We start from the raw sequence: 24,033 nt of genomic DNA on the forward strand, positions 1-24,033 counted from the left end.
CTTACAGCCTTTGTCGTCATTTAACTTCAGGTAGGTGTAAGAATCACTTTCTGCTGCTGTTCTGAAGTTCTGGAAACAGTTTTGGATGTGACAGTCATGAGTGAAAGCTTTGGAGTTCTAAGTTTAACCTCTAATTGGGTTGAGGATGTGACTTTTATTTAGGGATGTTTATGAAGTTGATCTTGTTGATGTAGTACTTGACCTTGCTACTTTAAAAAATAATAATAATAATATCTGTGGATGTGTCTTTAAAAAAGAAATCTTTTTTTTTTTTTCTTTTTTTCCTTTTTTTTTTTTTTCCTATATAGAGAATTTAAATAGATCAGCACACGGACTAGAAAGAGTGAAATCTTCAATGGAGAGACAGAGGAGTGTTAGTCTGAGATGTTTTCTTGCTGGTTTTGAGCCACGCATACATCTAATGCTAGTGAACAGGGCTTTGTGCTCCAGGCTCCCTTGGCTGCCTGTTGCTTGGGAGCATCACTTGCTCTCTTAGGAGTCCTGCTCTGTGGGGACTTGCTGCCTACATCCCTGTGGTTTTTGTTCTCTGAGAGGTGGCAGTGCTACCTCGGAACAACCTGCTTTTCCTTAGGAGCTACAAAGTACAAGTTAGCTGCATTGCTGGCAGTTGGTATGTTTTGGAACTGTAACAGTGAAACACTAAGAAGTTACTGACAGTCTGAGCTAGTTTGATTCCTAGGGTGAGATCTGAAGTCTTAATTCTGTTTGTGTAAGAACTCACTTCCTGTTATGGTCAGTGGAAATTAGATGCCTAAAGGTATTTGGAAGATCATGGCTTTCATGTGAAATGTAAGCAGAAATTTAATGTTGGTTATCAGCCTTTTCCAGTGAGAGAAGTGATACCAGTGCTTTGCTCTTACTGCTTTTTTCTTCGAAAGGATGGTTGGTTTTGTTTGTTCATTATAGAACCTCTACTTAACTGTCTTTATTCTTCCTAAATGGAGCTGATTTCAGGTCTTGAATATTACTGCAGCCATAACAATTTTCTTCAGAATTTGAGAGCCTTATTTTTCATTTTAAGAGTAGTTACACTGATTCCATGTGTGGCCATCTCTTTGAAAGGGTGACAGTGAAAGAGTTCAGCAGTTTTTGGGCCTTGCTTTGGTAGTGTAGCAACCTTTAGAGGTTGAGTGCATCTCAAAAGCATGGCTGAGGTGTGTTATTTTGTGGCTTCTGAGGACAGTCTTATACTACTTAAGTGCCTCACTGATAGCACTTTGTACATTTTTAGATTTGAAACTTCTTGTGATAGAACTTGCTTTGCATCTCAGTTATGGAAGAATCTGTAGCCTGAGGCGTTCCTGTGCAGTTGTAAAGCTAACATAGGCAGAAGTATTAAATCTTCTGCATGTAGAATAGATAAGAGCTGAATAAATTTTTAGTGAGGTGCTTAACTTCATTATTTTGGTTATGAGAATGGTTACATTCATATTTTAAGTGCCTCTTTGCATTATCTCCTTCCTTTTAGAAGGTAAAAATATAACTGTTGTGCTGATGAACAGCTTCTTATATTAACGAGTAAAACATGGAAAAAAGGGATGTAATTACTGAAAGTACTGAAGCCCAAAGGAGGTGATACTGTTTTAGTTAATATTTAGATGGTGTTTGTTAAAGTAATGAACAGCTTCATATGATACTCTAAACATGCAGAAAATTATCCTCAAACTAAACAAAATGAAAACTGTCCCTTTTCCTTTCTTTCCTCAGATATCTTATGCAGCTGTACTGGCATCGTTCTGCCTGTGAGGGGGCAGGACCATGAACTCTCCATGCCCTGGGTAAAATTCAGAAGGAAAAGAGTTCATAAAGAGTACAATTATTATTAATTACTGTTTCTAGACAAAAATAGCCTTGTGATACATGGAAGTATTTGATGTGGTTTTGACAGTTTTATTACCAGTGAGAACTGTTAAGGGAGTTGTTCATGCACATACCCTTAAATATTTATTCAGATCTGTGAGCAGAGACAGACTGGAGGTTTGCATGGCTGCCATTGTTTCTATCTCTGGCTTTTGACTCCAGCCAGCCCTCTTAACTCATTTTTCCTTTTGTTCTTTACAATGCTCTGATAAAAAGAAGTAGAAATAAGTCTGTTTTAATTCCTTGTAGCCTTTCTCTGCTGCAGGATATGTCCTGAAAGTTGATTTTCAGAAGTGTTTGTCACCTTTACTGGTGCCATCTTATATTTGAGAGAACCTAACGAAGGTTCCCTTCATACCTGTGGCTTGATGCTGGTTATGCTGTTGTAAGGCCGTGTTCAAGGCCACACTGTTTCTCACAAGACAGTTGAACAAGCTGCCTTACAGTTTAAGGCTGCAGAAGTTTTGCTTGCTCTACAGATCTGTAGTTTGAACTAAAATATGATTTGCAGAACACTTGGTTATCACATACAGCTTTTGTAAGTGCCTAATTTTGGTTCTCATTGCTTGTTGTAGTAGCTCTGTTTTAAAATGTACATCTTTGCCTCAAAACTAATGCAGGCATATTTGTGGATGCTCATTTCTGGCATCTACAGACTGTATGTTTTTTAAGATGCATAAGATGGGATAATGTCCTCAGGTGACTGTCTGCTGTTGTGAACTGCTCTCCACCCAGCATGTAGTTAGTTCTGGTAGGTTTTTTTTCCGAAACATTAATAGGCTTTGAAGGTGAGTAATTTGAAGAGCTAGCAGGGCCTGCTTTGCTTCATCTTCATCTTAGAGAATGCCTTGGTTCTAAGGAGATCAAGTCCTTGATGTTTCCATTTGAGGTCATTCACAGCACTTCTCTCCTGCATGCCCAGTGCTTAGGGGATTGGCCTGTGCTGCAGTTCCTCCTCAGAGGTGATGGCTGCAGAAGAGATGGTATTTAAAGGCTTTTCTTTTGTACTTGGACACTAACTTTCACAGAGTTTGTAACCTGTGTGACCTGTGCATTGTGCACTCCTCAGGCTTGCCTGAAAAGCAGAGAGCACAAAATCTAGACATGTGGAAGAGAAGTGAGGATCAGTAATTACACAGCAGTGCTCATTTGTAAAATAATATGTTCCTTTTACGTGGTTTGCTATAGATAAGGCATGAGGAGAGCTTTCTTGGGATCCTGTTACATAGAATCCAGCATCCTTTGTTGTGCTGTTTTGATTTCACTTTGCTCTAAATGATCTGGTGACTGTTTTTCAGGGTATCCTATAAATGTTCGGAACATACTGTCTAGCTGCAGGTAATGCTTTTTGCACATGTGAGGCAGCTGCCTTGAAATAAAAACCCTTTCTTTGTAGCTGAAGTTTTTGATGCCATGTTATCTGTGGGTGTCGAGTGCAGGTCTTACTGAGATATCAGGGGTGTTCTTTCAAAATTAGAAATAATGAATTTGGGAAATCTGCCTCTTAATATCCATTTATTGCATATGGCAAGAAAGATTTGGGTTTATTTACATTGTATTTATTTTTAGTTTCAAACAGAACCACATACTTCAGTGTGCCCTAAATAGAGCCATCCTAAAAAACACAGTTAAAAACAGATTCAAGTGACAAATTTGTATGTGAAGCTTTTTGCTCCTTAACCACTTTTTTAGTGTGCTTAAATTCAGAGGAAGATGCTACAAGAAGTCTTCCTGGATTTGTTTCTTGTTTTCTGCCTTGAGAGTTGCAAACATGGCCTGGTTATGAATAAACTTTCATATCACGTGTGGGGTTTTTTGTTTTTGTTTTTTGTTTTGTTTAAAGTTTCCTACTTCACAGATGGATATTTGAGGCACCGAGAATTTCAGTTCTGAGGAAACATGTGGAAGGTTTGTCTTAAATTATGTGCCTCATCTTATGTCATTGCAGCTCATCCTTTCCAATTCAGCCAAAATACGTCTTTGGAGTGAAAGTGATGGGATGAACTATTCTGAGTTAAATAGGGAATGAGGGGATGCTGCTGCTGTTTAGTTAATGTTTTTGGAACTTCCAAATTAGGTATAGTTTATGCACAAATTGCCTGTGGTAAGTGACTGAGTGCATGAAGGGTGAACTGAACTGGGGGGAGGATGTCCTGAGCTGATTGGACTGTGTAAAAGATAACTGTAGTCTTGCTGTAGAAGTCTCCTGACATGTTATGCTTATGTTGAAACAACAACTAAAACAACAAAAAAGAAACAAAAGACTTTGCTTAGAAGTTGACAAGTGGGAGTGCATAAAATACAGTTTAGATGTTTTCATGCAGCCATCTGTGCTTACCTCAGCTAGAATGGGATGCCTGGAAAACAGAGAGAATAGGAATCTTTCCCTCAGAAATGAGGGATGGTGTGTGTTGTACCTCAGACATGGACAGGGTTCCTCAGGAGTCTGTAACAAAGCAAATGAACTGGGTCCCCATGGCAGTAGTTAAGAGTTGATCTACCTCTTGCCAACAACTTTTTACTGAAGGCTTTACATAACTCTGTTCCCTTTAGAGGTGCCTGTGTGTATTTATTCGTGGAGATAACAAAATGTCATAACTTAGACAAAATGCTTGTCTGTACTGAAATGGAATTTTGTAAAACTTTTTAATACGTATAATAAAACCACAGAACGCTGACATGGGCATGGTACAAGAGAGAGAAGGAAACCAGACAACAGCAGCTGCTGAGTTATGTTAAATGTTTTCAACTCCTTACCATCTCCTTACCATTCCAGTCCTAGAAAAGTGACCTCAGAAATCTTTTCCTTGTTTAAGCGCAGAAGAACACTTTTCCAAAGTGAAATTAAGATCTTTCCTGGTATGCGGCTTATCCTAATCAAAGACTTTGTCAAATGCGCAGAGATGTGAATCATCACTATTCTAAATAACTTGTTTAGGGGGAATCTGAAATGATCAGAGCAGATGAGGAGCTTGGTGGGAAAGGTCTGTGTGGTGTCAGATTTTCCTGTTTGCTGTTCTATGTTAATATACTGCATTCAATTTGTTTTTCTACTGACTGTAAGTATCTCAGAGGGTCCAAGTAAATGTTCCTTAACAGTGGGTTTCGGGAATCAGTGGGCATAGTGATGACTACTTGCTGTGCTGATTTCTGTAGACGTACTTGAGTTCATTGCAGGATCTAATAAATAAGCCAACAGACTGCAGTCTGAAAAAAGTCTCATAAAGGAATTACAGTAATAATTTTAATATGCAGGTCTTCAGGCCACAGCAAAGGTCATTTGTGTTACTTGATAATGTTACTAAGTGTCCGAAAGGTAATCTTTGCTGCAGGAGTTTAGGAGCACTAGACCTTTAATTATCCATGGAGTAACTGTAGTCCTTAAAAATGAATCACTGATTTGCGTAAGTTTCTTGGTTGTGCACTAAACCCTGCCAGCTGCTCGTGTTGCTTTTGCTGCTGCCCGTCCCGTTTGCTGCCATGGGAATGATTTCATTTGTGGAAGTGGATTTTTTTTTATGTTGCTGCTGTTCAGAGCTATACAGTTGATGTGTTTTTGTTGTTAAAGGTTTGATTAACAGAGTTAAGACTAATTGCTACCTTATCAGTAACAAAATTTATTTCACTGATTTCTGTAAATTTGACATTCAAAAAGTATTATTTTTTTTGGACAGATGGTGGGCTGATGTCACCCTACTTCCAGCCTGTTTTTCAAGTCTCTGGATGATGTAAAGATACTGACCAGTCTAGCAAAAATATCTGGGAGTTGCTTTCTCCTTGTAGGAGTGCAAAATGTATTTCTTAACCACGCATGTGGCCCAGTACAAAGCTGAAGACTGTCCCCTTGCAAGAGTCTGCATGTGCTCTAATGGAATAGCATCTGGCCTGAATCCTGCTGAAGCTGAAAGCCACACTAAGGCTGTTCACATCTCCATTTCCTCATCTTTTTGTTGGTGGCTTGTAAATGGAAGTAGAAGGCAGAGTGGGGTGGGAATCCTTCTTATATCTATATCTATATATATGAGACTTGCTCGGTCTTTTGCCATTGGTTTATGTCATCATGACCAACCAAGGATATATTCTTTCAGCTGCATATCCGTACAGTCTCTTAATAGTGTGTGAGTGCCTTGCATGCAAATTGAGTTCCTCTCGAAGGTCTTTGGAGACTGAGTTTGACCATGAAGTTAGTTATCACCAAAGAGTTTGAGCAGGTTGGACAGCTGTGTCTTGCTTCCTGCTGTCTGGTCCTAGAGTAAAAGCAAGAATATTCGAGCATTCATAGCTTTTGGAATTGACATGGCAGTATGTGAAAAACGTTTATTATGGTGGCTGTAGTGATATTTTTCCCAGTAGTGTTAAGATTTAAACAGAATATTATTGTCTAGTCAGTTTAATGAATGCCTGCTTGTGCTCCTAGCTGATGATGAGCGGAAACTCTGTCAAGTTCCTTCTAAGAACAAGAGAAACATCAGTGATAATTACTGGGTGGCTCTTCTGAAGATCTGTTAGACTGGGGAAAGAAGGGAGGAGAGAAGACCTTCTCTAGCAGCCCTGCGATTTACTGTTACAAGAATAGCATAGCTTTTAATTCAAGCAATTGTTTACCTATATGTCTGAACATATCATGTTTCTAGTTTTGATAATTAGGCTTCAGATTTGGTTGTATTTCATTTCTCTAGCTGCTGAGTTTATGGTGGTTTTAATTGGAAAAAGCAAATTCCAGAAATATTGTGTCGCAGTTTGTGATATCTGAGCACTTGGCTGACAGGAGGGATGAGGTCATTGTGCTTCCCCAGTGGGGAACTGGTTGCTGGTGGAAACTCTGCTTGTTGTTTTTTGTTGTTTTTTTTTTAATGTTTGCGGGGTTTTTTTTGAGTATTTTCTTTTTTTGTAAATTTGAGATTATAGACAGTACTGAGAGTTTGATGCTGTTTAAATGCTGATTCTCCTGATTTTGTGATGACATATTGTTTCAGAACATAAACTGTTCCTTGGTCTAACATATTATAATGCATCTTCAGTTTGCTTAAATGAAGTGATGCTTAATAGTATTAAATATGCTGTAAAGTGTCATTTTATGACCACTGTCTCAAGTTCTGGCTTACATTCAAGTTGATTTATCTCTCTGGTGTTCTTGTTTTCAGGCTGATTTTAAGGAGTGAGCGGGCGGTACCAGACTCGATGAGTTTCCATCGAAATGTCGGAAAAGTCAGGCCAGAGTACAAAAGCAAAGGATGGAAAAACGAAGTATGCAACGCTCAGTCTCTTTAATACTTACAAAGGAAAGTCACTGGAAACTCAGAAAACCACAGGTAAATTAAACTGCCTTCGTTTAGGCATTTTTGTTTCACCTTCACTGTTGTAAAGCTAATTAAGAGGATGATGGGATCGTTAACCACAGCAAAGTTTTTGAGCTGCTTCATACAATAGTTAAATGGAAGAACTGTGAAACGCAGTTTTGGTTTCAGTTGCTGGTTACTTGTTTTTTTTTTAAATTAAACAACAAAAAGAAATTGATTTTCTAATCCTTATATTCTTAAATTCCCTTCCCTTCCTCCCTCCCTTTTAAACATTTTCACTGGTTTCTGCAGCTTTGCAGGAGCACTGCCTGCTAAACAGCATTGCTAACTTGCACTTTGTTTTGGTATGCAGTTGCCACACGCCATGGATTACAAAGTCTTGGAAAAGTTGCTATTTCAAGGAGGATGCCTCCCCCAGCCAACCTCCCTAGTCTCAAAGCAGAGAACAAAGGCAATGATCCCAATGTGAACATTGTGCCTAAGGATGGCACAGGATGGGCTTCAAAACAAGAACAGCACGAAGAAGAGAAGTAAGTGAGCAGTGAAATCAGGGTTGTTTTGTTGTAGTATTTCTCTCAGGTTTTCTAAAACTCACAATGGATGGGAAATGGGAAGGAATTTGTTAGGCTTAGTAATCCTCTAGGGAGATACTAGAGAGGAAATAGCACCTCAAATATTAATATTATTAATTTTTGTAAGGAATAATCTTGCTGTTGGGGGAGAAGAGGGAGGAACAACAACAAAGAAAATACCAACAAAAAAGTGCTGCTTAGGTTGAAGGCGGTATGTTTATAAATCTGGTGTAAGAGGGCACTGGACATGGCTACCTTTCTTTAAGTCTTGGTGGCTCCTTACATGAAATCCTGTAGTATATTCTTATACAAGTTGGTATAATCACCTTAAATTCCTTTTGAAACTAAGAGAAGTCCTTGAGTACATTGCAGCTAAGTTAAATTTAACTTGAGAATTGGTGAGTATGCAAAAAATCTGTTTGATTTAGTGTGGTTTTCCTGATGTATGTCAGGAAAAACTTAAAAACTCTTTATTTTGTATGCATTAGTTTGAATTTCTACTTTATTTTTCTATCTGTTCATAATACACATTTGTGTTTAGCTTTTATCTTCGGTTTGGGAAACCTATGTACAATATTCTGCCCAGTGTTTTGTATGGTAGTTCCTGTACCCCAGAGGTCATTTCCATTTGATCTAGTTAAATTGGTGTGGAGCTCAATAGCTTGTTTAATAAAAACACACTTTCATTTACACCTTTCCTGCTACATATGCTTAGAAGCATGTTCAATTAGTTGATTGTGTTTCTCAATAAATAGCTGTCCTTTGTGTTCAACGACTTTTTGTAGTTACTACTGTAGTTCTCCGTTTTTCAGTGCATTTATAAATGTTTCATTTTATGTATAAAGCTTTCTGATACTTGTATCAAGTATAAATCCTTTTTTTCCCCCTATTGTGTCACTGCTTAGTTTTTCCAGCCTGTTATTTCACCAGTTATCTCTTCACTGGGTTAATAAAGTGGTTCTAGACTATTAGACTTCCCCCGTGAATAAAAAATAAAGATGCTCAGGAGCTGGAGGTCTTACAGGCTCTGATGCTTTGGAGTCTCAAGTTATTTATATATGCAGATTTCAGAAATGTCTAGATTAAAAAATATCTTCCATTAGAATGCAGTCACCTTTTAGATTGTACGGAATGAGGCGTTATTTTAAATGTCTGAGACTGTATTTGATCTTCATCAAGGTAAATTTTCCTATTCTGATTCCTGGTGCCCACAAATTTCTTCATGGTGTCTCAGGCCTTACCAGTGCCTGTATGTAGTGAGTTCTGACATGCATAATTGTCTTTCCCTCCATTCATGGTGATCTGTTTTTAAAGTGCTTTCCACTCCCAACCCAAGAGCATTACTCTGAATTATTCCCTTCCATAGTTGTAAATTGGTTTCAGATGGTCCGATAAGCTGCTTAGAAAGTTATAATTCTGTTCATGACTGACTGTGTTTTCTGCCCCTTTGTTTTCATTCATCCCTCTCCACTTTTCATCTTTTTCAAAAGAATTAGCTAATTTATTCCAATTTTAACTTTACTGTTACAGCTCCTTTTATGTAAGAAAATGCTTTTTTCACAGAGAAGTTATTGGCTCTTCAGCTGCATAGTTATCTCCTTTCATTCACTTGTTTGCAGCAGTAATCCTGACAATCTTGCATTCATGAGCTCTTTTCCTCTAACTCCACAGACAGCCAGAGGTGCCGCAGACACAGCCAAAACCTGCTGTTCCTGCTCCTCCAGAAGCAGCTCCTGTTGCCAAATCGTGGGCCAACACCAAGCCAGGTGGACAGGATGGTAAGTGATGTTAAAGGTACTGAGGTTCTTGGCCGTGAATGCTCAGCAGCCCATTCAGCAGCCTTTTGAGTCCTGAGCAGAACAGCACCAACTGAGAAGGCTGTGGAAGAAGCTTTCATGGCCTGTAAGAGAGGTTGTCCTGTCACTTGAGTAAACTCCAGCCCAGTTTAGCAGCAGGTCTGACTGCCTTTTAAAGAACCTGAATAGCCTCTATTTTTATTTTTTATTGCCACAGGAGTAATGACCTGAGCATGAGGTCTTGAGAAAAATCTCAGCCTCATACTGTAACACCTACAATTTTTTGCATAAGAACCATAAATAGTTGTTAGCGGTCAATTTGGTCATAACTTCAGATCGTTTTGTGCTACATGTGTATAGTCTCATTTCTGTTTAAATGTGTGCTACCACCATAGTTTCCCTTTTATAGATTATTTTGTTTTCAAAGTGGTAGTGTTCAAGCAAGTTGTTGTTCGAGCGTTATTGTTTTTTTTTTTTGGCTCAGGATAAGCATTGAGAGTGTATTTGGTTGTTTTACATAATTGTTCTCAGTCCTTACACACAATTTCCACAATTGTGGATCGCAGGTTGAGTGTTTTCATGACAGGTGTGAGGTCAAATTGAATCTTTAGCAGAGCTTAAGAACTGATCATAGAGTTAAGAGTTTACTCAGAGTTTCCACGTAGCCATTATGGAAAATAACATATGACATGTTTTATTCCTTAAATTGAAGACTTGCGACTGAAAAAAGGGAATTTTGGCTTCCTTATTGGGAACAAGTCAGCTCTCTACAGATATCTGAGAATAGTGAAATTGAAATGATATGGAGGTAGCTTTTAAGGCTGTGTTTGGAGTTTGTTAAAATCACATATCTAATTTTGCCATTTCTTGCTGTGAGTGGTACAAGTGGCAATTTGATATCCTGCGTTTCTTGCTCTCTTGTGATAGTGCTCAGTGCTTTCTTCGTTCTCAGATGTAGAATCTCTCTCCATATAGCTCTTGCAGGAGTATTGTATAATAACAGGTTTTCTTTTAAAATGGATTTAACACTGGAATGCAGATAATTTTGCATCAGCCTTTCTACATAAGCTGATAAAATCATCTCTGATGATTTGAAATAATGATTCAGCTCAGTGGCTTCAGAATGCATTTAGCTAACTATTTTATGGTTACCATGGCAGCTTGCGTGCCAAGCCCAGATGGCATCCTCATTTCATTCAATTAATGCAGTAGTGGGTTTGCTGTTTCCAGAAGAAATAAGAGAATTGGCTTCAGCTGCTTGCCATCATCCATAGTTAGAAAGTTGGGATACACCTATTGTGTTCATAGTTTCCCGATCTCCAGTCTGCTAGTGGAACTTGTACTTCTTCCAGATGCCTTGTACGTGTTTCAGCAGTCGTTTAGCCAGCTGCTTTGGATAAGACATCAGCTGAGTGGGGATAAACTGAATCCTTCTCGGATGCTATTGATAACCATGCAGGAAAAAAATAATTGCAAAATCTGATGGGGGGTGTGTATTTCTTTTGCTCATGTGTTGGTTAGGAGTTGGGGGTTAATTGCCACCATATTAAATTTGAAGTCTTTAACAGCTGTTGTTGGCTGAAGATGTGTCTGAGGCTGATAGCTTAGGTGATGTTAGGTTGCTAACTGAGGATACTATTGTTTTGCAAGTGAAACATTGTTGCTGCATAAGCTTGAGCAGAAAACATGTTTTGAGACTGGTGAAACTTAACCTGCTTCAGGCCCTCCAAAATGGTTCCCATGCCTTGCAGGCCATTTACTTAGTGTGGCTGTAGTTTTCAGTTGCCTTAAACTGCTGGATGTGGCTGCTTAGGACCATGAAGCATTTGATGCCCAGTAACAAAAAACAAGTTAACGTGACCTGTAGTAGGTGAAGTTGGAAGATTGAATGCTTTTAAGCTGATCTGTGGGCATAGAGGTTATTATTGTGGTATTTGCTGTCATCATATTACAAAGAAAGTGAAAAGAGAGGAGTTTATGTTGTGCTTAACATTTAACCCATAAAAAAGAAAGAACAAAACTAGATCCTTGTCTTTCATGCTGTGTTGTTACTGCTGTGATCCATGATCCTTTCTGGGATCAGAGATGATGGCTCTTATAGCTGATGGCTTAAAAAATAGTTTATAATAGAGGTTGGGTTTTTTTTTTTTTAACTGCTTATTTTTTTTGTCAGTTTACCTTGTAGCCATTCAGCAGCTTTAATAGTGAATATAAATGTTTGTGGGGAGTATTCCTGGCTCGCAGATCCTATTGCCATTAAACTAATGCCTTTATGCCTTATTTTTTAAGGATGATCAGGCTTATAAGAGCAGTCTCTGAACTGCTTTGATTACAGAAAATTTGTGACTCTGGATATCTTATTTTGTAGGCCCAGCTCTTCCAGTAAATAGTTATTTCCAGCAAGAGTTTCCCAGTCTGCCGGCAGCTGGGGATCAAGAAAAGTCAGGCAAAGAGAAAGATGCATCGGAAGAGGTCCATGGACCGAGCTTGAGACCACAAAGTAAGTATATGGTAGAAATTTTAGTGAAACTGCATGCAGTTGTTTGGAATGCGTATTTGCTCCCCTTACGGAAGAAATGTATGAGTTCTATTTTAAAGATTTGCTATTGCAATAAATAAACACCTACTAACAGTCCACCTACCTGAAAATCTTGTAACTGTCTTTTCTGTTATATGGTTCCATTGCTTGAGAGCTTGTTATAAAGATTTTTGTGTTTGGTTCCTTTTTTGCTTTACTGTGTTCCTGGTGTGGAAAACAGGTATTTAATCGTATCCTACAGTTCACTTCATATTTGCCCAGGCTGATGCTCTGAGGAGTGTTTGCTGCACACTATTGGTCTTCTCTTCCATCTGCTAGATTCTGTGACAGCTAGAATGTATATTCAAAAACTATCCTTATAACCAATAAAATACAACCCTCATCACTTCTATTGCATCCTTTATAAGAGATACAAGCCAATATCTGGATATTCTTTACTTTGAATTGTAATGCACAAATATTTCATTTTGAACCCCTTGAGGAGTTTGTGATAGTCCTCTTAAGCTTGATCTTTCCATTGGCAGCATCTGTGCATCAAACCAGTAGTGGTTTATCACAGCTAAAACTCTTCTCTATCTTGTACTATTATGAGTATCCTTTCTAAATGGCATTGTGTTTTAGGAGGTAGGGCCTGTTCCAGTTCCACTCCCCCCATCAGGGGGAAGTTCTTCACTAGGAGAGTGGTTAGGCCCTGGAACAGGCTGCCCAGGGAGGTTGTGGATGCCCCGTCCTTGGAGGTGTTCAAGACCAGGTTGGATGGGGCCCTGGGCAACCTGATCTAGTAAATGTGTATGTTTGGTGGCCCTGCCAGGCAGGGGGGTTGGAACTACATGATCTTTGAGGTCCCTTCCAACCCGGGTCATTCTGTGATCTGTGATTTGTGATCAGGTAGAGAAAAGCAGCTAGAGCTGTCTATAAAGATAACTCTTACCATTTGGGATCACAGTTGGATGGTAGGGCTGAAGGGTATTAGAAAACCTCTGTTTTCTTAGTAGCAGATGTCCATCTGCACAGATAGCTATGTCACTGAAGACTGCCTAGGAAGATCAAGTATGGACTTCTTTTACTGATTCTGTCTACTCAGATGGAGAGAAGGTGGTAATAACAATTCACTCAATTCTCCAACAGATCAAGAAGCTAAGGCTCTTGGGCAGGAAGATGGCAATGCTACTTCAGCAGAACAAAGCGATGGCCAGAAGGCAGCAGAGAAGAGGGATGCGCGGTTACCACAGATCCCACAGCCCAAGATGAATGGTCAGCAGCAGCCACCCATCTCATCTCAGTACAGGGCAATGATGCCACCTTACGTAAGTAAAGGTTACACAAAGTTTTAAGCAGCAGGGATTGGTTATTGACTACTGTGATTCCTTTATTCCTTTTTTATCCTTCTTCCATGGAATGCTTAGTAGTTTTGCAGGAAGCTGGGATCACAGCCAGCTCCTCAAAGGATGTGGTTCCATGTTGCCACTCCTGCTGCACTAAGCTTCAGCTTGTCAGGGGTTGCTGAGCACTTGTAATCATTCCACCTTTGGTAACACAGTTGTCATTAGATCAGACTTGAGTAAAAAGCCTTGCTTTACTTCCATTATGATTCCACTGTTCTCAGTATGTCTATTACGGTGATAATTATAACGTATGGCTTCTGTTTTAAACTTTTCTTAGATGTTTAATCAGTATCCTAGAATGGCATATCCTCCTTCCATGCAAGGCCCAACAAGGTTTCCGAATTCTGAGCCTAGTAGGTAAGGTACAAATGTTCTTATTCTGTGATTATGAACTCTGCATCCCCCTGTGAAAGGGAAAAATTAAAAACAAAAATATTGCGGTGATTACTACTATACACTGTCACTAGTTAGTCATATCTTTGGCTTGTGTGGAGCACTGCTGTATAGTGCTTGACAACTCGGCTGCAAAACTAATAGAATCGTGCATATTATAGAGCTTTTTAATGGAAAAAGCAGGAGAGGGGGACACGTTTGTGATTTTGAGCAGCACTTTATCTTTAAAAGGACTGTTGCTCCAGTGTCGCAATGAAAGTAATTGATTTCTGGTTCACAACTCCACTGCTCTTCAATTAAAGTAGAACTGTAATCCTTTTTAAAAATAGTCTTCTTCCTATGTGATGGTGTGGCAGTAATTATTTGAACTGCAGCAGTCTTGTGTGTGATATATAACAAGTATACTGATGTGAGGAAATAGTACTGGGTACTTGAAATGAGTGTCGTGCAACTTGACATTCTGTCTAGTCATTTTACTGAAAAACATAGTGATGGTGGCTTTTGTTTCTCTTTCTCTTTTAGAGGGCCAAGGGGAAGAGGACCACCTTCGTGGTGTTCAGAACCTATTGAGCGCCCATCCATTCTTAGTGCTAGTGAACTTAAAGAACTTGATAAATTTGATAACCTAGATGCTGAGGCTGATGAAGGCTGGGCGGGTAAGAATCTCAGATTAATGATTTCTTGTCTTTGTATATTTAATTTTTCTGAAGGATTAATTGAGTATTTGCTTGTGTGTCAGGTGCTCAGAGTGAAGTGGATTACACTGAGCAGCTGAATTTCAGTGATGACGATGAGCAAGGAAGTAGTCAAAAGGAGAAGGAAAGTGGGTGAGTTGGAGCTGCTCGTTGTGTGTGAAGGCTACACAGATAGCTTAACTTTTGGGAAACTTGAATGAAGTGAGTGTGTGAAGTGCTTACTCCAGTAATACTTATTTCAGTAATTAAGTACTGGTTTAAACTGCGTAACTGCCTGCAGCCTGTGGGGCCATGAAGTCGAAGTGATTTTTCTTGTGAGGATCTTTCACTCTTGCTTAGAGATGTTGAGGATGGAAGATAAATCACCAAAGAACGGTATTGAATACTCCTTCCACTTTTCTTGTCTCTTTGCACAGTGATGAGCAAACACCATCAAAAGATTCTCAGAGCCCCGATGGCCAGAAAGAAGCAGAAGAACAGACAAATGCTAAGTCTGCCACCCAGACTTCTGCAGCAGCAACCAAAGGATCTTATGGCAAAAGTTCTCAGCTTGACCAGGTTTGCATTTTCTTCTCTTTAGCTCTTCCCACCCTACTTCTTGTGAAACTGTCAGGCAGATTAAGGGTTATGAAGCATTATCTTCTGGTCCCAAATTAAAATAACATGCCTTTGTCTAGTGTGTTCTAACCTGCAGTTGTGAGAGATGAGAACTCTTATGTCAGTTACTGTTGCTCAATTGACAGACTTTAATTATTTTGTCTGTCCATTGCTGTGGCAGTGGATAAAGCCATTCTGGTGTCCGTCATATTTTGTAGAGGCACAGAGAAATAGTGCCATGTTGACCCACACACTTTCCTCATTTTCTTTTTTTTAAAATCATAACCTGGTTTTCTTCAGTACAGCTTTGCAGTAGTGTGTTAGTTTATTTCTTCTCAGGCAGATGGATTTCTCTATAGACATCATGGAATGCATCGGTTCAGCCATTTTGGTTTTTGAATTATCCTGTAGTAGAGGAAGAGTGACAACCATCTCAGCTTGTGCCTGCTTCAGCTGGGTGGGGGTTTTTTTCCCCATGAGAGCTGCTGTTGGTGTTGAGTGAAAATTTCCTGACACCAGGAACCCCCATGAAAATGGGGGATCCTGAATTTGGTTTTTTGCTCTTTTTCTCAGTAGAAAGATAGTGTCATTTTCCAAGGTTTGATGCTACACTGAATCTGAAGAAAAACACTGCAGTGAATTAAACTGCAAAACTTTGATGCTTTTTAAGTACTTGTTCAGCTGCAATGAAGATGTTCTTGCCCTCTTTGCATAGTAATCTGTATCCTGTGCAAGATACTTCACTAGATAGAGTATTTTAATGTAGCAGGAAAAAGTATACCGAAAAATCACCAGCTTTACTCTTGTTACAAGTTATTTACTCTGGTACTGTGTTTGATTGAATAGGATCGGGGTCCAGCACAGCCCTCTATACATGAAAGAGGTGGTCCTCCTGTTCATCCCAAATCTATTCTACCACCGGTAAGAAAGATCAGCATTGTCCTTATTTTCTTGAGTTAAATTCCTTAATGCAGTGATGGAAGAAATTAAACTTGGAAAAGTGATGGCTTCACATAGTGTTTAGCCTTTTTCTGTAACAATTAAAATGATTGTAGTACTTGGGGTCAGTAAGAATGAGACCTCAATGCAGCCATGATGCTAATTGTTTTTGTAAATTGTGTGAATCTTGTCATGTGAAATGCCTTAAATGGGACTAGATAGGAGAGGGACGTGAGGAAGGTGTTTAAGGGCTGAGTGTGGCTTAATATTGGCTGCATGCCCAGGCAAGCAGGGAAATCAAGTTCCAAGTCAAATGTGTAGGTAGTAGCTGCTCACCAATTTTCAGCAGTGCTCATTAAAATCTTGGTTAGCTTAAGATAACCATGAATTTCTTTGGCTACTTGGACTTTCTGTCTGAGATCTGCCAGAGCAAACTGTAACCAAGTCTAAAAGGCATTTGTCATCTTTGTGGCCACTTTGCATTAAGCAGCAGTAAGAAGTGACACAAGCTCAACTGAATCTTCTGCCTTTGAGTTCAGGTTGCATGGAAGATGTCTTTCAAACCTTACTTTGTAAAAATGCCATCCAAATACATTAGTAGGCAAACAGTTAAAATGTTGTATTTCAGCTAGGTTGTTTTATGCAATCATGCCATAGCTGACTCACTGATTTTAATACTACAGCATCCTCCTCCTCCTGATCGCCAACTAGGACCTGGAAGGCAGGGACCCTTTCCTCCTAAACCAGTACCAGATGAAGATGAAATCTGGAAACAGAGGAGAAGACAGCAGTCAGAGATATCTGCTGCAGTTGAGCGAGCCCGTAAACGCCGTGAGGAGGAAGAAAGAAGAATGGAAGAACAAAGAAAAGCAGCCTGTGCAGAAAAGCTGAAACGGTTAAATGAGAAATTTGGCTGTATGACAAAACCCTCCCGGGAAGACCCTCTGAAAGAGAGAGAGAGGGAAAGAGAAAGAGAAAGGGAGAGAGAAAGGGAAAGGGAGAGGGAGAGGGAACGGGAGAGAGAACGGGAAAGAGAAAAGGAGAGGGAAAGGGAAAAAGAAAAAGAGAGGGAACGGGAAAGGGAAAAAGAAGAAAAAGAAAAACTGGAGAAAGCAAAAGAGCAAGAAAGGGAAAAAGAGAAAGAAAATGAGAGGGAGAAGGAAGAAAAAGAGAAGGAGAAGGAGAAAGAAGAGGAGAAACCAGTACATGAAGCTCCTGAGCCTGTGGAACCTGTGGTTACACCTGTAGTAGAAAAACAGGAAAGTGAAAGCAGGAATAACAAGGAAGAAAAAGGTATGCTTGCATGCAAGTTGTCTTTCTTGAAGCTGAGCCACAGAGTGTAGTACTAATCTAGAGGTCTGCTTTCCATACCTGATTAACTTTGTGCATCCATATCATGTTTTCCTGGCACACCACAGCTGCTGACTCTGTCATTTGAGCTAGACCTGTCTGGCCAGCTCATCAAAGTGTTAAAGGAAAAATTGAGTTCTGTCATTTAAGCAGAGAGTAGAAGAATACAGAAAAAGTAAAAGACTTTTCTTGCTAAGAGAGTCAGTGATTCATACTGCCAAAAAACAACATAAATTAGTTCAGCTGTTCTGTTCTTTAAGCAAGCCTAGAGAAGTAGACACAGAGTGCATGTTTATACTTAATGCATATATTTGCAGTGGAGCTTGAATGCCTTTGTTAGACTATTCTTAATGGTGTCATCCCTTAAATGGATAAAAATGATTGTAAAACTGAAGTTTGGTTCATAAAGAAATTGATTAAAATTCGATGCAGTAACGTTTCTTAAATGACACAATAGTTGCAGTGTTAACTGAGCAAGCATTTATGATTATTTGAGTTTAAAGGGAACTCTGAGAAATAATGTTTTGAGATGCTCTTCTTTTAGTCTGTGTGTTTTGGGAACTAGAACTGTGAGGTTAGAGAAAGCAGGTTTGCTTTCATTTTAGAAAGATATTCATTTTCTGACATTCTGGTTAATGTGAAATCATTAGCTTTACAGTGCACTCTTTTCTTCTACATCTGTTTTTTCAGAAGATCAAGCAGTGTTTACCCGACAAGACAGTGGTCGGAATGAAAAGGAGATTTCACAGGTGACTCATGAGAGCGAACCAGAATCAGGATCTCAACCTCGTCCTGCTGTTTCCTCAGGATATTCTAAGCAGTTCCAGAAATCATTACCACCGAGATTTCAGAGGCAGCAGGTAAGCAGCTAGTTTGCATAAAAAAAAGAATGACACAATGTCTTCTGATTCATTCTGAATAAGAATGTGACCATTTGGGGGGGGAAGAAGTCCAAGTTACTGGTTTCCAGCTTCTGTAATATCTGTTGTATTGGCAGAATTGGTTTTGTAAGAAGCACTTCCGTCACTTTCAAAGTACACAAGTGAGCAAAAGACAAGAGAGGCTTTTAAAACTGTCTGCTTTTGGCATTGGTTACCAGAAGTGGAGCATTACCCTGTGGATACTTGTGCAGTCAGATGATTGTTGTTTCTGCAGCTTTACATTAAAGGCCAAGGAGTCACAGATATATTTTCCATCCAGTTCCTAAGGTCTGAAGAGCACTGGTGATTTACAGCATGAACAAAGTATAGATTGTTCTGTATGTCAGCTTGAACACTAGCCAAACTTTAGCTATTCTAAATTGTACAGTCTTCTCCTGACACCTCCCCCTTTTCTCCTCGTTCATTTTGATTTATGATTTATTTTCAGAATGTTTAGTATCACAGAGGTGACTGCAATTCTTGTTGATTTAATTCTGCTCAAGTCTTCATCTTAACGTAATGTCCTATAATGCTTTTTTCTATTACGCAGGAGCAAATGAAACAGCAGCAGTGGCAGCAACAGCAGCAAGGTGTAATTCCGCAGTCTGCTCCCTCACAGCCTTCTAGTGGCCCTGTCCCTCCTCCCCAGCACAGACCGCTTTACCAACCAATGCAACCACATCCACAGCATTTGGCTTCAATGGGTTTTGATCCACGGTGGCTTATGATGCAGTCTTACATGGACCCACGAATGATGTCAGGAAGGCCTGCAATGGATATGCCTCCTATTCATCCAGGTAAAATCTTGCAACTCTTACAACTGCTGAACTTTCTTTGGTTTAAAATAAATGTGTTTTCTTAACCACATTATATATAGTAAATGAGTTTTAGTTGTTGGGTTATTTTAGGTATCATTTTAAAGTATCATTTGGGGTTAAGTAAATAGTAATGATACTGTGAGATATACTGATACATGACAGTCTCAATATATTGACTACGTAGTAAAATCAGCTTTCTCTTGTATCACAAGCAAGTTACTAACAGCAGGGCTGTATTCAAAATGTCAATATAAGCCCTACTTGCTTATGGTTATAATTGGCATGAGTTAGAATGCTATGCTATAAAAACTGGGTATTTGCAGTTCATCATTCATTATATGTTAGCTTTTGGTATTGCTTCAGTTATTTTAAATAAAAAATGAGGATTTGTTATTTTTATCTTACGTGCTAGCACTCCTGGAGTCTTGCTGAATTCCTTTTTCCAAATTCTTGGCACTAAAAAGTCCTTTTAAACTTTTGGAATGGCTATCTGATTTGAGATTAGGAAAGCTAATGCGCATAAATAGGGCTGGACTGGCAGATAATGTAGTGGAGAGACCACGGAGTCAGAAGGAGCAGGGCACAAGAGAATGCATCTCTTGAGAGGAACATAGAGATTGAATGTAAAAAATGGTAACCTGTGCAAAAAAATGATGAAAACCATGACACTGCTATTAGAACGTTAACAAAATAGGACCTAAAGTCTTAATAAGAGTGCTAAAAACCATCTGTATACATTCATCTTGCCTTTCGCCATTCATATCTTAGAGCAGTATCTTTATTCTCACGTTTACAGGTCTACAGGCCTGGTTCTTTCTGTTATGGTGGAAATGGATAGCTTTTGCTGTTGTTGGTATAAAGGGTGGTGGATGTGTCTTAATCATTCTGGGGTCGGTTGACAGTGAAGAGACATTAGGTTCAGTAAGAGAAGGTACAGAGGAAAAGCAGGAGGACAGAGAATAGGGCTTTTCGGGACCTCGTGTTATACTTTGTATGTCATGAGCTAAATCTCTTTGCTAATTCAGCTGTTCAACTTAAACTTGTAACAGGAATTATGCCTCCCAAACCACTAATGAGAAGAGACCAGCTGGAAGGATCAGCGACTAGTTCAGATTCATTTGAACATATAGCTCGCTCAGCAAGAGAGCATGCTGTTCCTTTGTCAGAGCCCCGCATAATGTGGGGGTCAGATCCATACCCCCATGCAGAGCCTCAGCAAGCCAGTTCTCCTCCCAAAGTGTTAGAAGAGCCTGACAATTTGAGGTAAGCCTGAGTTACATATTCTTTCTGGTCTGTTGCTGCTGAGCCATGCCTGCTTACACATTTAGCTGTGTAAATTGTGCTGTAAAACATGGTTTAAACCGCAAATTCAAACCAGGTTAATGCTGCTTTTCACACAAAATGTTAAAAGGAGTTGTGGCTAAAGGGAATGTGCTTGGCACTGTTGTATAAGCAAGACATGCCTGCTGCATAGTAGGGCACAGGAGAACAATTTACCCATTGTTTAGGATCCTTAGCCTGGTTTGATGAATGGTGATTGTGATAGTGTTATGAATTTCCAGTTCTGTAGAATGCTACTGCAGTGTTGTGTCCTGTCCTTTGTCTCTCACCATCTTCCCCATATTAGTGAGCTTCTGCCTAGTGTACATCTGTTTCAAGAGTGACGTGTTAAGTGCAAATGACTTGAACTAAGACAGTTGCCTCGGACATCTTTAAAGTACCTTAAAGTTTCTTTTTTCCTCTAGCATTGATCTGTGTAATACTTGCTTGACAGCCTGCTAACCTGAAGGTTCCATTTAAAATACATATGTAGCCATTAATGTTAATGGATTCCTAAAATCAACTGTACATTCGACACTGAATTTTTAACCAAAGTGGCATAAAATGGATCTCTATATAACTGTCAGGCACTGTGAAAATTGATAGTTTTTTCCTGGATCTGACAGAGATCCCATACAAACAAAATCATTTGGGTAAATATTTATGAATGAGAATTTTATCCCACCCTAATGTTCTTAATCGTTGTTTCTTAGATCTGAGGCACACTTGGAGCAAGAACGAGTTGCTGTTCCCAGTGCAGCTTATCCTGTAGAACACAACCAGCTGGACTCTCATCCAAAGACAGACTTTTTCAGAGAACCAGGAGAGATGGAAGTACAAAAGTTTCCAAGCAGGCCTTTGGAAGATGCCCAGCCTCTCCAAACTGACATATCTAACACTAAAGTTAATTTTGAAGGAATTGATGAGAGTGTTTCACGCAGCTCTGCAGAAGAACTCATGCCTGTGGGGGAAAGTCACTCTTCATTAAAGAGAAGCATTTCTCATGGCTCAAGTCATTCTCTCAAATCGGAAGAGCAGAGGAATGAGACAACAGCAAATATCCCTAAAATAAGTAGCAGGCCTGTTGAATCAAAGGAGACAATTGAGAGAATTGAAATTAAGCCAAAAAAAGAAGTTTTGATCAATAATAGAACATCTGAAGGACCTAAACTTGAGAAAACATTTAAACCTAAGTCTGAAACAAGATGGGGTCCTAGGCCAGGTTACGGCAGGAGAGAGGAAGGCAGTGACAGACCAATAAGAAGATCAGGTCCTATTAAAAAACCTGTGCTTAGAGATATGAAAGAGGAGCGTGAACAGAGAGAAGAGCGCGAACAGAGGAAGGAGAAGGAAGGAGAAAAGATAGCTAGTGAAAAACCAAGCAAGTCTGAGAAAAGCGACAAAAAGGAAGCACCTCAAGTGCCAGTGCCTCAGACTGAGCCAGAGACATCCACCTCTAGCGGTGCTCCTTTGGCTAAGAAGATAGTCCAAGATGCTGCTCCAACACCAGCAGTCTCTGAGAGCACTCAGGCTGAGGCTGCAGCTAAAGTTCCAGTTCAGCCACCCACTCCTCCAGTATCGCAGCAGCTACCACCTGCACAGCCTGCTGTTCCACAGCTTCCCCCTGCGGTACTGCAGCAACCACTGACTCAGCCTGCAGCACAGCAGCAGCCACAAGCACAGCAGCCGGTTACCACGGTGAAGGAAGAAAAGCAGGCAGAGAAGGTAGTTAACAAGGAAGTTGTAGAGAAACCACGCTTAGAAACCAGACCAGTAAAAAGAGAGCCTGGCTTACCACCTAGGACTTACTGGAAAGAGGCTAGGGACAGAGACTGGTTCCCAGATCAGGGCTACAGAGGCAGAGGTCGTGGGGAGTATTATTCTAGAGGTCGTAGCTACAGGGGTTCTTATGGAGGACGTGGTCGGGGCAGTAGAGGCCATAATAGGGAGTATCCACACTACAGAGATACTAAGCCTAGAACAGACCATGTGCCGTCTGGGCCGGTTAGACAAAGAGAAGAGAGTGAAACTCGCAGCGAGAGTTCAGACTTTGAAGTGATTCCAAAACGACGGCGTCAGCATGGTTCAGAGACTGATTCTGACAGTGAAGTCCATGAAAGTGCAAGCGACACTCTGCTTTCAGACAAAGACAGTCTCATTAAAGGCAAACACCCAAAAAGAGAAGAGAGAGCTGACAGCAAGAAGCCCACAAAGCCGCTGTCATTCAAACCTGAAAACAATATCAGAGTGGACAATAGATCTCTGGAAAAAACATATGTAAGAGATGATGAGAATAAACCTAAACCAGGGTTTCTTCCTAAAGGAGAACCTTCTAGACGAGGCAGAGGGGGAATGTATAGACGTGGTGGAAGAGATCCTGGTGGGCGTCCTCCACGACCATCCACAATAAGGAGACCAGCCTACAGAGACAATCAGTGGAACCCCAGGCAAACAGAGATCATTAAGCCAGAAGATGGGGAGCCTCCACGGAGAAATGAGCATTATGGTCCTATGCCAGTTGATAAAAGACCTCCAAAATTTGAGAGGAAGTTTGATCCAACTAGAGAGAGACCACGAAGACAACGGCCTGCTCGGCCTCCAAGGCAAGATAAGCCACCGCGCTTCAGGCGCCTAAAAGAGAGAGAGGCTGCATCAAAGATAAATGAGGCAGTAACCAGCTCATCAACTACTGCTGCGGTCACTAATGCAGTTCCTGAGCCCTCCAACACAGCTCTGGATGTTTCAGGAAGTAAGACACCAGATTTGTCTAATCAGAATTCTTCAGACCAGGCAAATGAGGAGTGGGAAACGGCCTCTGAGAGCAGCGATTTTAATGAAAGGCGTGAGAGGGATGAGAAGAAAACAGCAGATATAGCAGCACAGGTGGCTGCAAAAGCAGGAGAAAACACTGGAGCTCCAAAAAGGGAAATAGCTAAGAGAAGTTTTTCTAGCCAGCGGCCTGGAATAGACCGTCAAAACAGACGTGGTAACAGTGGGCCAGCTAAACCAGGAAGGACCTTCTCAGGGCCCAGGAGTGACAGGCGGAGCGGTCCTCCACCCAGAAGTGGAAAAAGAGGGTGAGTACCAGCTTCAGTTAGGAAGCAGGCATAGATATGGTCACGAGTCATCCTTTTTGTGGTTTGGAGTCATTAATAATTGTTTTAGATTTGTAGTGACTGATAGACAAATGCAGAGATACGTGCACCAGTATCTCTGTGTTTTCTGTTTTTTTGGTTTGTGTGTGTAATCCAGAAAATTGACTGAAGTGCATAGTGTCTTACATTGGATGCACAGTGTTAATTAGCCTGATTTCAAAAGAAAAGTGATGAATTTTCTCAGTTATGTTTCCTAAGATCTGGATGCAAGCTGAAGGGTTAATGTGGGTGCTTTTGCAGTGTAATACATAGATAGCTGTGTTTCATTTGGCCACTCATCTAACAGAAAAGCATGCTGAGACATGCTTGCCATTGAGAATAAATTTTTCTTCTCTATATGTTAAATTTTATTAGAACTTGATAATTATCATAG

At 40.1% G+C, this 24,033-nt stretch overlaps 1 protein-coding gene across 18 annotated transcripts in view; it reads left to right on the top strand.

Annotated features, from left to right (window-relative positions):
- Window positions 1-24,033, top strand: part of PRRC2C (proline rich coiled-coil 2C) — a 62,641-nt gene that overhangs the window by 7,167 nt on the left and 31,441 nt on the right. For 15 of the 18 annotated variants that reach the window (XM_015869646.2, XM_015869644.2, XM_015869650.2 and 12 more), the window contains exons 2-16: window positions 7,026-7,193; window positions 7,534-7,711; window positions 9,425-9,531; window positions 11,918-12,049; window positions 13,217-13,395; window positions 13,751-13,830; window positions 14,389-14,522; window positions 14,606-14,693; window positions 14,978-15,119; window positions 16,005-16,079; window positions 16,781-17,390; window positions 18,138-18,307; window positions 18,918-19,164; window positions 20,235-20,448; window positions 21,219-23,582. In XM_015869646.2, coding sequence (XP_015725132.1) covers window positions 7,079-7,193; window positions 7,534-7,711; window positions 9,425-9,531; window positions 11,918-12,049; window positions 13,217-13,395; window positions 13,751-13,830; window positions 14,389-14,522; window positions 14,606-14,693; window positions 14,978-15,119; window positions 16,005-16,079; window positions 16,781-17,390; window positions 18,138-18,307; window positions 18,918-19,164; window positions 20,235-20,448; window positions 21,219-23,582 — 4,835 coding nt within the window. In that variant the 5' untranslated portion in view covers window positions 7,026-7,078. Of the gene's footprint in view, window positions 1-7,025; window positions 7,194-7,533; window positions 7,712-9,424; window positions 9,532-11,917; window positions 12,050-13,216; window positions 13,396-13,750; window positions 13,831-14,388; window positions 14,523-14,605; window positions 14,694-14,977; window positions 15,120-16,004; window positions 16,080-16,780; window positions 17,391-18,137; window positions 18,308-18,917; window positions 19,165-20,234; window positions 20,449-21,218; window positions 23,583-24,033 lie in introns of those variants that run through there. The other 3 variants (XM_015869639.2, XM_032446332.1, XM_032446334.1) reach the window with 3 other exon arrangements.

Source organism: Coturnix japonica, chromosome 8 (assembly GCF_001577835.2).
Source record: "Coturnix japonica isolate 7356 chromosome 8, Coturnix japonica 2.1, whole genome shotgun sequence".
In the NCBI taxonomy this organism is placed as follows: domain Eukaryota; kingdom Metazoa; phylum Chordata; class Aves; order Galliformes; family Phasianidae; genus Coturnix; species Coturnix japonica.